This window comes from Salmo salar, unplaced genomic scaffold, assembly GCF_905237065.1.
Source record: "Salmo salar unplaced genomic scaffold, Ssal_v3.1, whole genome shotgun sequence".
NCBI lineage: Eukaryota > Metazoa > Chordata > Actinopteri > Salmoniformes > Salmonidae > Salmo > Salmo salar.
The window spans coordinates 47,501-60,639 of NW_025548643.1; the positions used below are offsets into that span (position 1 = coordinate 47,501).

General features: G+C 43.0%; 1 protein-coding gene across 1 annotated transcript in view; it reads right to left on the reverse strand.

Annotated features, from left to right (window-relative positions):
• Positions 1–13,091, reverse strand: part of LOC123733198 (pre-mRNA 3'-end-processing factor FIP1-like) — a 15,990-nt gene extending 2,899 nt beyond the window's left edge. Inside the window, exons 1-5 of the mRNA XM_045712617.1 lie at positions 13,052–13,091; positions 12,533–12,591; positions 9,329–9,352; positions 7,019–7,105; positions 267–393 (exon numbers count right to left, since the gene is read on the reverse strand). Of these exons, the coding sequence (XP_045568573.1) occupies positions 267–393; positions 7,019–7,105; positions 9,329–9,335 (221 nt within the window). The 5' untranslated portion in view covers positions 9,336–9,352; positions 12,533–12,591; positions 13,052–13,091. The remainder of the gene's footprint in view (positions 1–266; positions 394–7,018; positions 7,106–9,328; positions 9,353–12,532; positions 12,592–13,051) is intronic.
• Positions 13,092–13,139: the final 48 nt, after the last annotated feature.

A 13,139-nucleotide genomic window follows, 5' to 3' on the forward strand; every position in this document is an offset into this window, starting at 1 on the left:
CACTAGGCTACCTGCCTCCTCTAACCACTAGGCTAGCTGCCTCCTCTAACCACTAGGCTAGCTGCCGTTAAGAATGTGCCGTAAGCGAACTCCACAGCTAGCTATCATATTCAATATGTTTCTATAGCTCAACCGGTTTGCCAAGGAATGCGGTCACTTGTGTTAGCGAGCAGAGGACCGTTGATCCGAGCCCGGTACGGGGACAGGGACAGTGGGGGAAGATGTACTGTTAGGAGAACACGGTCGCCACGTCGTCCTCGGCTAACCTGTTGTAAGCCATAGTGGAAGGGCTGTGCTCCCTCTCTCTCTCCCTCTCATGTGGTCTCTCCCTGGGTCTCTCTCTCTCCTTCTCCCTCTTGTCCTCCCGTCTGGGTCCTGGTCCTGGTCCCGGTCCTGGTGGGTAGTAGTACAGTAAAGAACATCAGGTCACACTGATTGATTGGTTATTGATTGACAGGTTGGTTATTGATCACTAGTAAAAAACAGCTGACACCCATAAACAGTTTGTAGAGGCGCTGACTAACAGAGAGTAAGGCTGGGATTCAATCTGAACCTGCTTTGTCAGCTATGACCCTGTTAAAGGCAATGTTCCTGTGTTCACGGACACCGTAGTCACGGTAACCGCTGCATACGTCAGCTCAATCAGATAGGACCTTTAACTTCTGCTATTACATAGATCTACCACTGATCACATTAAATAAATACATTGTCTATACCACCCTCCTGTTTAGACTGGTTTACCTGGAGGGTAGTAGTACTACTGTTTAGACTGGTTTACCTGGAGGGTAGTAGTACTACTGTTTAGACTGGTTTACCTGGAGGGTAGTAGTACTACTGTTTAGACTGGTTTACCTGGAGGGTAGTAGTACTACCGTTTAGACTGGTTTACCTGGAGGGTAGTAGTCCCACTGTTTAGACTGGTTTACCTGGAGGGTAGTAGTACTACTGTTTAGACTGGTTTACCTGGAGGGTAGTAGTACTACTGTTTAGACTGGTTTACCTGGAGGGTAGTAGTCCCACTGTTTAGACTGGTTTACCTGGAGGGTAGTAGTACTACTGGTTTACCTGGAGGGTAGTAGTACTACACTGGTTTACCTGGAGGGTAGTAGTACTACACTGGTTTACCTGGAGGGTAGTAGTACTACTGGTTTACCTGGAGGGTAGTAGTACTACTGTTTAGACTGGTTTACCTGGAGGGTAGTAGTACCACTGTTTAGACTGGTTTACCTGGAGGGTAGTAGTACTACTGTTTAGACTGGTTTACCTGGAGGGTAGTAGTACTACTGTTTAGACTGGTTTACCTGGAGGGTAGTAGTACTACTGTTTAGACTGGTTTACCTGGAGGGTAGTAGTACTACTGTTTAGACTGGTTTACCTGGAGGGTAGTAGTACTACTGTTTAGACTGGTTTACCTGGAGGGTAGTAGTACTACTGTTTAGACTGGTTTACCTGGAGGGTAGTAGATACTGTAACTGGTTTACCTGGAGGGTAGTAGTCCCACTGTTTAGACTGGTTTACCTGGAGGGTAGTAGTACTACTGTTTAGACTGGTTTACCTGGAGGGTAGTAGTACTACTGTTTAGACTGGTTTACCTGGAGGGTAGTAGTCCCACTGTTTAGACTGGTTTACCTGGAGGGTAGTAGTACTACTGGTTTACCTGGAGGGTAGTAGTCCCACTGTTTAGACTGGTTTACCTGGAGGGTAGTAGTACTACTGTTTAGACTGGTTTACCTGGAGGGTAGTAGTACTACTGTTTAGACTGGTTTACCTGGAGGGTAGTAGTACTACTGTTTAGACTGGTTTACCTGGAGGGTAGTAGTACTACTGTTTAGACTGGTTTACCTGGAGGGTAGTAGTACTACTGTTTAGACTGGTTTACCTGGAGGGTAGTAGTCCCACTGTTTAGACTGGTTTACCTGGAGGGTAGTAGTACTACTGTTTAGACTGGTTTACCTGGAGGGTAGTAGTACTACTGTTTAGACTGGTTTACCTGGAGGGTAGTAGTACTACTGTTTAGACTGGTTTACCTGGAGGGTAGTAGTACTACTGTTTAGACTGGTTTACCTGGAGGGTAGTAGTACTACTGTTTAGACTGGTTTACCTGGAGGGTAGTAGTACTACTGTTTAGACTGGTTTACCTGGAGGGTAGTAGTACTACTGTTTAGACTGGTTTACCTGGAGGGTAGTAGTACTACTGGTTTACCTGGAGGGTAGTAGTACTACTGTTTAGACTGGTTTACCTGGAGGGTAGTAGTACTACTGTTTAGACTGGTTTACCTGGAGGGTAGTAGTACTGACTGGTTTACCTGGAGGGTAGTAGTCCCACTGTTTAGACTGGTTTACCTGGAGGGTAGTAGTACTACTGTTTAGACTGGTTTACCTGGAGGGTAGTAGTACTACTGTTTAGACTGGTTTACCTGGAGGGTAGTAGTACTACTGTTTAGACTGGTTTACCTGGAGGGTAGTAGTACTACTGTTTAGACTGGTTTACCTGGAGGGTAGTAGTCCCACTGTTTAGACTGGTTTACCTGGAGGGTAGTAGTCCTACTGTTTAGACTGGTTTACCTGGAGGGTAGTAGTACTACTGTTTAGACTGGTTTACCTGGAGGGTAGTAGTACTACTGTTTAGACTGGTTTACCTGGAGGGTAGTAGTACTACTGTTTAGACTGGTTTACCTGGAGGGTAGTAGTCCTACTGTTTAGACTGGTTTACCTGGAGGGTAGTAGTACTTTAACTGGTTTACCTGGAGGGTAGTAGTACCACTGTTTAGACTGGTTTACCTGGAGGGTAGTAGTACTACTGTTTAGACTGGTTTACCTGGAGGGTAGTAGTCCTACTGTTTAGACTGGTTTACCTGGAGGGTAGTAGTACCACTGTTTAGACTGGTTTACCTGGAGGGTAGTAGTACTACTGTTTAGACTGGTTTACCTGGAGGGTAGTAGTCCCACTGTTTAGACTGGTTTACCTGGAGGGTAGTAGTACTACTGTTTAGACTGGTTTACCTGGAGGGTAGTAGTACTACTGTTTAGACTGGTTTACCTGGAGGGTAGTAGTACTACTGTTTAGACTGGTTTACCTGGAGGGTAGTAGTACTACTGTTTAGACTGGTTTACCTGGAGGGTAGTAGTACTACTGTTTAGACTGGTTTACCTGGAGGGTAGTAGTACCACTGTTTAGACTGGTTTACCTGGAGGGTAGTAGTCCTACTGTTTAGACTGGTTTACCTGGAGGGTAGTAGTACTACTGTTTAGACTGGTTTACCTGGAGGGTAGTAGTACTACTGTTTAGACTGGTTTACCTGGAGGGTAGTAGTACTACTGTTTAGACTGGTTTACCTGGAGGGTAGTAGTACTACTGTTTAGACTGGTTTACCTGGAGGGTAGTAGTCCTACTGTTTAGACTGGTTTACCTGGAGGGTAGTAGTACTACTGTTTAGACTGGTTTACCTGGAGGGTAGTAGTCCCACTGTTTAGACTGGTTTACCTGGAGGGTAGTAGTACTACTGTTTAGACTGGTTTACCTGGAGGGTAGTAGTACTACTGTTTAGACTGGTTTACCTGGAGGGTAGTAGTACTACTGTTTAGACTGGTTTACCTGGAGGGTAGTAGTACTACTGTTTAGACTGGTTTACCTGGAGGGTAGTAGTACTACTGTTTAGACTGGTTTACCTGGAGGGTAGTAGTACTACTGTTTAGACTGGTTTACCTGGAGGGTAGTAGTACTACTGTTTAGACTGGTTTACCTGGAGGGTAGTAGTACTACTGTTTAGACTGGTTTACCTGGAGGGTAGTAGTACTACTGTTTAGACTGGTTTACCTGGAGGGTAGTAGTACTACTGTTTAGACTGGTTTACCTGGAGGGTAGTAGTACTACTGTTTAGACTGGTTTACCTGGAGGGTAGTAGTACTACTGTTTAGACTGGTTTACCTGGAGGGTAGTAGTACTACTGTTTAGACTGGTTTACCTGGAGGGTAGTAGTACTACTGTTTAGACTGGTTTACCTGGAGGGTAGTAGTACTACTGTTTAGACTGGTTTACCTGGAGGGTAGTAGTACTACTGTTTAGACTGGTTTACCTGGAGGGTAGTAGTACTACTGTTTAGACTGGTTTACCTGGAGGGTAGTAGTACTACTGTTTAGACTGGTTTACCTGGAGGGTAGTAGTCCTACTGTTTAGACTGGTTTACCTGGAGGGTAGTAGTACTACTGTTTAGACTGGTTTACCTGGAGGGTAGTAGTACTACTGTTTAGACTGGTTTACCTGGAGGGTAGTAGTACTACTGTTTAGACTGGTTTACCTGGAGGGTAGTAGTACTACTGTTTAGACTGGTTTACCTGGAGGGTAGTAGTACTACTGTTTAGACTGGTTTACCTGGAGGGTAGTAGTACTACTGTTTAGACTGGTTTACCTGGAGGGTAGTAGTACTACTGTTTAGACTGGTTTACCTGGAGGGTAGTAGTACTACTGTTTAGACTGGTTTACCTGGAGGGTAGTAGTACTACTGTTTAGACTGGTTTACCTGGAGGGTAGTAGTACTACTGTTTAGACTGGTTTACCTGGAGGGTAGTAGTACTACTGTTTAGACTGGTTTACCTGGAGGGTAGTAGTACTACTGTTTAGACTGGTTTACCTGGAGGGTAGTAGTACTACTGTTTAGACTGGTTTACCTGGAGGGTAGTAGTACTACTGTTTAGACTGGTTTACCTGGAGGGTAGTAGTACTACTGTTTAGACTGGTTTACCTGGAGGGTAGTAGTCTACTGTTTAGACTGGTTTACCTGGAGGGTAGTAGTACTACTGTTTAGACTGGTTTACCTGGAGGGTAGTAGTACTACTGTTTAGACTGGTTTACCTGGAGGGTAGTAGTACTACTGTTTAGACTGGTTTACCTGGAGGGTAGTAGTACTACTGTTTAGACTGGTTTACCTGGAGGGTAGTAGTACTACTGTTTAGACTGGTTTACCTGGAGGGTAGTAGTACTACTGTTTAGACTGGTTTACCTGGAGGGTAGTAGTACTACTGTTTAGACTGGTTTACCTGGAGGGTAGTAGTACTACTGTTTAGACTGGTTTACCTGGAGGGTAGTAGTACTACTGTTTAGACTGGTTTACCTGGAGGGTAGTAGTACTACTGTTTAGACTGGTTTACCTGGAGGGTAGTAGTACTACTGTTTAGACTGGTTTACCTGGAGGGTAGTAGTACTACTGTTTAGACTGGTTTACCTGGAGGGTAGTAGTACTACTGTTTAGACTGGTTTACCTGGAGGGTAGTAGTACTACTGTTTAGACTGGTTTACCTGGAGGGTAGTAGTACTACTGTTTAGACTGGTTTACCTGGAGGGTAGTAGTACTACTGTTTAGACTGGTTTACCTGGAGGGTAGTAGTACTACTGTTTAGACTGGTTTACCTGGAGGGTAGTAGTCCTACTGTTTAGACTGGTTTACCTGGAGGGTAGTAGTACTACTGTTTAGACTGGTTTACCTGGAGGGTAGTAGTACTACTGTTTAGACTGGTTTACCTGGAGGGTAGTAGTACCACTGTTTAGACTGGTTTACCTGGAGGGTAGTAGTACTACTGTTTAGACTGGTTTACCTGGAGGGTAGTAGTACTACTGTTTAGACTGGTTTACCTGGAGGGTAGTAGTACTACTGTTTAGACTGGTTTACCTGGAGGGTAGTAGTACCACTGTTTAGACTGGTTTACCTGGAGGGTAGTAGTACTACTGTTTAGACTGGTTTACCTGGAGGGTAGTAGTACTACTGTTTAGACTGGTTTACCTGGAGGGTAGTAGTACTACTGTTTAGACTGGTTTACCTGGAGGGTAGTAGTCCCACTGTTTAGACTGGTTTACCTGGAGGGTAGTAGTACTACTGTTTAGACTGGTTTACCTGGAGGGTAGTAGTACTACTGTTTAGACTGGTTTACCTGGAGGGTAGTAGTACTACTGTTTAGACTGGTTTACCTGGAGGGTAGTAGTACTACTGTTTAGACTGGTTTACCTGGAGGGTAGCAGTACTACTGTTTAGACTGGTTTACCTGGAGGGTAGTAGTACTACTGTTTAGACTGGTTTACCTGGAGGGTAGTAGTACCACTGTTTAGACTGGTTTACCTGGAGGGTAGTAGTACTACTGGTTTACCTGGAGGGTAGTAGTACTACTGTTTAGACTGGTTTACCTGGAGGGTAGTAGTACTACTGTTTAGACTGGTTTACCTGGAGGGTAGCAGTCCCACTGTTTAGACTGGTTTACCTGGAGGGTAGTAGTACTACTGTTTAGACTGGTTTACCTGGAGGGTAGTAGTACTACTGTTTAGACTGGTTTACCTGGAGGGTAGTAGTACTACTGTTTAGACTGGTTTACCTGGAGGGTAGTAGTACTACTGTTTAGACTGGTTTACCTGGAGGGTAGTAGTACTACTGTTTAGACTGGTTTACCTGGAGGGTAGTAGTACTACTGTTTAGACTGGTTTACCTGGAGGGTAGTAGTACTACTGTTTAGACTGGTTTACCTGGAGGGTAGTAGTACTACTGTTTAGACTGGTTTACCTGGAGGGTAGTAGTACTACTGTTTAGACTGGTTTACCTGGAGGGTAGTAGTACTACTGTTTAGACTGGTTTACCTGGAGGGTAGTAGTACTACTGTTTAGACTGGTTTACCTGGAGGGTAGTAGTACTACTGTTTAGACTGGTTTACCTGGAGGGTAGTAGTACTACTGTTTAGACTGGTTTACCTGGAGGGTAGTAGTACTACTGTTTAGACTGGTTTACCTGGAGGGTAGTAGTACTGACTGGTTTACCTGGAGGGTAGTAGTCCCACTGTTTAGACTGGTTTACCTGGAGGGTAGTAGTACTACTGTTTAGACTGGTTTACCTGGAGGGTAGTAGTACTACTGTTTAGACTGGTTTACCTGGAGGGTAGTAGTACTACTGTTTAGACTGGTTTACCTGGAGGGTAGTAGTACTACTGTTTAGACTGGTTTACCTGGAGGGTAGTAGTACTACTGTTTAGACTGGTTTACCTGGAGGGTAGTAGTCCCACTGTTTAGACTGGTCGATCATAGGAGGCCATGGAGACACCACACCTGGCATAGGAGGAGGGTAGCCACCTGGAGACAGAGACGTTATAGTAGTGAGGAGGAGGAGGAGGAGATACTGTGGTGAGGAGGAGGATGATATACTGTAGTGAGGAGGAGGATGATATACTGTAGTGAGGAGGAGGAGGAAATACTGTAGTGAGGAGGATGATATACTGTATTGAGGAGGAGGAGGAGATACTGTAGTGAGGAGGAGGAGGAGATACTGTATGGAGGAGGAGGAGATACTGTATTGAGGAGGAGGAGGAGATACTGTATTGAGGAGGAGGAGGAGATACTGTAGTGAGGAGGAGGAGGAGATACTGTAGTGAGGAGGAGGAGGAGATACTGTATGGAGGAGGAGGAGATACTGTATTGAGGAGGAGGAGGAGATACTGTATGGAGGAGGAGGACGATATACTGTAGTGAGGAGGATGATATACTGTATTGAGGAGGAAGAGGAGATACTGTATTGAGAAGGGAGAGGAGGAGATACTGTATTGAGGAGGAAGAGGAGGATATACTGTAGTGAGGAGGAGGAGGAGGATATACTGTAGTGAGGAGGAGGAGGAGGATATACTGTAGTGAGGAGGAGGAGGAGGATATACTGTAGTGAGGAGGAGGAGGATATACTGTAGTGAGGAGGAGGAGGATATACTGTATTTTGTATGTTTGCCCACTGACAAAGAAATGATCAGTCTATAATTTTAATGGTAGGTTTATTTGAACAGTGAGAGACAGAATAACAACAAAAAAATCCAGAAAAACGCATGTCAAAAATGTTATAAAATGATTTGCATTTTAATGAGGGAAATAAGTATTTGACCCCCTCTCAATCAGAAAGATTTCTGGCTCCCAGGTGTCTTTTATACAGGTAACGAGCTGAGATTAGGAGCACACTCTTAAAGGGAGTGCTCCTAATCTCAGTTTGTTACCTGTATAAAAGACACCTGTCCACAGAAGCAATCAATCAATCAGATTCCAAACTCTCCACCATGGCCAAGACCAAAGAGCTCTCCAAGGATGTCAGGGACAAGATTGTAGACCTACACAAGGCTGGAATGGGCTACAAGACCATCGCCAAGCAGCTTGGTGAGAAGGTGACAACAGTTGGTGCGATTATCCGCAAATGGAAGAAACACAAAAGAACTGTCAATCTCCCTCGGCCTGGGGCTCCATGCAAGATCTCACCTCGTGGGGTTGCAATGATCATGAGAACGGTGAGGAATCAGCCCAGAACTACACGGGAGGATCTTGTCAATGATCTCAAGGCAGCTGGGACCGTAGTCACCAAGAAAACTATTAGTAACACACTACGCCGTGAAGGACTGAAATCCTGCAGCGCCCGCAAGGTCCCCCTGCTCAAGAAAGCACATACATGCCCGTCTGAAGTTTGCCAATGAACATCTGAATGATTCAGAGGACAACTGGTGAAAGTGTTGTGGTCAGATGAGACCAAAATGGAGCTCTTTGGCATCAACTCAACTCGCTGTGTTTGGAGGAGGAGGAATGCTGCCTATGACCCCAAGAACACCATCCCCACCATCAAACATGGAGGTGGAAACATTATCCTTTGGGGGTGTTTTTCTGCTAAGGGGACAGGACAACTTCACTGCATCAAAGGGACGATGGACGGGGCCATGTACCGTCAAATCTTGGGTGAGAACCTCCTTCCATCAGCCAGGGTATTGAAAATGGGTCGTGGATGGGTATTCCAGCATGACAATAACCCAAGACACACGGCCAAGGCAACAAAGGAATGGGTCAAGAAGAAGCACATTAAGGTCCTGGAGTGGCCTAGCCAGTCTCCAGACCTTAATCCCATAGAAAATCTGTGGAGGGAGCTGAAGGTTCGAGTTGCCAAAGGTCAGCCTCGAAACCTTAAAGACTTGGAGAAGATCTGCAAAGAGGAGTGGGACAAAATCCCTCCTGAGATGTGTGCAAACCTGTTGGCCAACTACAAGAAACGTCTGACCTCTGTGATTGCCAACAAGGGTTTTGCCACCAAGTACTAAGTCATGTTTTGCAGAGGGGTCAAATACTTATTTCCCTCATTAAAATGCAAATCAATTTATAACATTTTTGACATGCGTTTTTCTGGATTTTGTTGTTGTTATTCGGTCTCTCACTGTTCAAATAAACCTACCATTAAAATTATAGACTGATCATTTCTTTGTCAGTGGGCAAATGTACAAAATCAGCAGGGGATCAAATACTTTTTTCCCCTCACTGTATACTGTAGTGATGAGGACATACCTGTCATAGGAGGAGGGAAACCACCTGAGGGACAATAAACATGATGGATTATTACAATATTGTGTGTGTACATATCAGTGTGTACCCACCTAATAAAACTTACACGTGGAGTTAAAATACATCCCATATCAATTACCCGAGACGATAGCAGTAGCGTAACAGACTAAACTGTTTGGTGCTTTAAAAACCTGCTGGATGAAAAATATGGTGTGCTACAACTTGGAAAATAAATAAATGTGACTCTGTTTCCAACATAATGATGTTTGTTTCCAACATAATGATGTTTGTTTCCAACATCAGGGCTGTTTTCCATCATAATGATGTTTGTTTCCAACATAATGATGTTTGTTTCCAACATAATGATGTTTGTTTCCAACATAATGATGTTTGTTTCCAACATAATGATGTTTGTTTCCATCATAATGATGTTTGTTTCCAACATAATGATGTTTGTTTCCAACATAATGATGTTTGTTTCCAACATAATGATGTTTGTTTCCATCATAATGATGTTTGTTTCCAACATAATGATGTTTGTTTCCATCATAATGATGTTTGTTTCCAACATCAGGGCTGTTTTCCAACATAATGATGTTTGTTTCCATCATAATGATGTTTGTTTCCAACATAATGATGTTTGTTTCCATCATAATGATGTTTGTTTCCAACATCAGGGCTGTTTTCCATCATAATGATGTTTGTTTCCAACATAATGATGTTTGTTTCCAACATCAGGGCTGTTTTCCAACATAATGATGTTTGTTTCCAACATCAGGGCTGTTTACCATAATAATGATGTTTGTTTCCAACATAATGATGTTTGTTTCCAACATCAGGGCTGTTTCCAACATAATGATGTTTGTTTCCAACATAATGATGTTTGTTTCCAACATCAGGGCTGTTTCCATCATAATGATGTTTGTTTCCAACATCAGGGCTGTTTCCATCATAATGATGTTTGTTTCCAACATCAGGGCTGTTTGTTTCCAACATAATGATGTTTGTTTCCAACATAATGATGTTTGTTTCCATCATAATGATGTTTGTTTCCAACATCAGGGCTGTTTGTTTCCAACATAATGATGTTTGTTTCCAACATAATGATGTTTGTTTCCAACATAATGATGTTTGTTTCCAACATAATGATGTTTGTTTCCAACATAATGATGTTTGTTTCCATCATAATGATGTTTGTTTCCATCATAATGATGTTTGTTTCCATCATAATGATGTTTGTTTCCATCATAATGATGTTTGTTTCCATCATAAGTATGTTTGTTTCCAACATCAGGGCTGTTTTCCTAAAGAAGGTAAATCTGCTTTGTGTTTTGTTTTCTTGACACGATACTAACGAGTATCGCGATACTGGTATCGTATCGGCCCTAATATCAATCAAACTTTGGATCAAGTTCATAAATGGGTACTACCCAACTGGAACCCTATTCCCTATATAGTGCACTACTTTTGACCACACCCCTATTGGCCCTGCTTAACCTGTTAGGGCTAGGGGGCAGTATTGACACGGCTGGATAAAAAACATACCCGATTTAATCTGGTTACCACTCCTACCCAGTAACTAGAATATGCATATACTTATTACATATGGATAGAAAACACCCTAAAGTTTCTAAAACTGTTTGAATGGTGTCTGTGAGTATAACAGAACTCAAATGGCAGGTCAAAACCTGAGAGATTCCTTTACAGGAAGTGGCCTGTCTGACCATTTCTTGAACTTCTTTTCCATCTCTATCATTTACTAAGGATCTCTGCTCTAACGTGACACTTCCCACGTCGTCCATAGGCGCTCAGAGCCCGGGAAAAAAACAGAATGTCGTCATTCCAGCCCCAAGCTGAAACACATTATCGCCTTTCTCAAGTGGCCGATCAAGGGACTCTGGGCTTATGCGCGTGACCCGACCGCCCCCGCCTTTGGGATTTTTTTCCTCTGTTTGCCGAAAAGGAGATTCCCTGTCGGAATATTATCGCTTTCTACGAGAAAAATGGCGTAAAAATTGATTTTAAACAGCGGTTGACATGCTTCGAAGTACGGTAATGGAATATTTAGAATTTTATTGTCACGAATTGCGCCATGCGCGCGACACTTCTTTACTATTTCGGATAGTGTCTGGAACGCATACGAACAAAACGCCGCTATTCGGATATAACGATGGATTATTTTGGACCAAACCAACATTTGTTATTGAAGTAGCAGTCCTGGGTGTGCATTCTGACGAAGACAACAAAAGGTAATCAAACTTTTATAATAGTAAATATGATTATGGTGAGTGCTAAACTTGCCGGGTGTCTAAATAAGCGAGCCCGTGATGCCTGGGCTATATACTTAGAATATTGCAAAATGTGCTTTCACCAAAAGCTATTTTAAAATCGGACATATCGAGTGCATAGAGGAGGTCTGTATCTATAATTCTTAAAATAATTGTTATGCTTTTTGTGAACGTTTATCGTGAGTAATTTAGTAAAATGTTAGCGAATTCCCCGGAAGTTTGCGGGGGTATGCTAGTTCTGAACGTCACATGCTAATGTAAAAAGCTGGTTTTTGATATAAATATGGACTTGATTGAACAAAACATGCATGTATTGTATAACATAATGTCCTAGGGTTGTCATCTGATGAAGATCAAAGGTGAGTGCTGCATTTAGCTGTCTTCTGGGTTTTGGTGACATTATATGCTGGCTTGAAAAATGGGTGTCTGATTATTTCTGGCTTGGTACTCTGCTGACATAATCTAATGTTTTGCTTTCGTTGTAAAGCCTTTTTGAAATCGGACAGTGTGGTTAGATTAACGAGAGTCTTGTCTTTAAATAGCTGTAAAATAGTCATATGTTTGAGAAATTGAAGTAATAGGATTTTTAAGGTTTTGAAAATCGCGCCACAGGCTGCAAGTGGCTGTTACGTAGGTGGGACGAATTCGTCCCGCCTAGCCCAGAGAGGTTAAAAGAAGTGCATTATATAGGCCAAATTGGGTCCCATCCTACATATGTTGCTAAATGAAGCCCATGGATTGATTTAATACAATTTAATATAATAACTTATTAATTGAAAGTGATTGAGAGTGAGGTTGCATCCGAAATGGCACCTTAGTCAACGGTAGCGCACTACATAGGGAATAGGGATCCATTTTGGACAGACTTATATTTAATAGAATACTGATTGAAAGTGATAGTGTGTGTTGTCGCCCCTACCTGTGGGGAAGGGGTATGGTGGAACGGGACGGCCATCATATCCACCTGGATGCCCACTGCTATAAATAAAACACGCAACAAAAACGTTCAATATATCAAAGTCGTCATGATCATTTTATCGCATACTTTAGATGCCAATTACATATTGATCCAATCAATCATATTAAATGGATATTTCAGGATTTGACAATGATGCTCTTTATCTACTTCCCCAGAGTCAGATGGACACCATTTTTATGTCTCTGTGTCCAGTATGAAGGAAGTTAGAGGTAGTTTTCGTGAGCCAATGTTAAATAGCGTTAGCGCGTTGACTAGCATGCTAGCAGATACCCATAGACTTCCAGGCAACGCGCTAATGCTATTTAAACAGATCAGCTCTTTTGTAAATAATTGGTTTAACAGATCAGAATTGGGCTGCCTGTGTAAACGCTGCCTTAGATCTCTACAAGTACATAGGAGGGGAGAGGCTAGGGGTCAATCTATCCATGTCTATAAGGTGGAGCTGTGGAGGTGTCTTACCTGTCCAAGGTGGGGATGAGAGAGGGAGGGGGGCCGCTGGGAGGAGGGAAACCTGCACACACACAGTGTTACTATTAAGACACACACA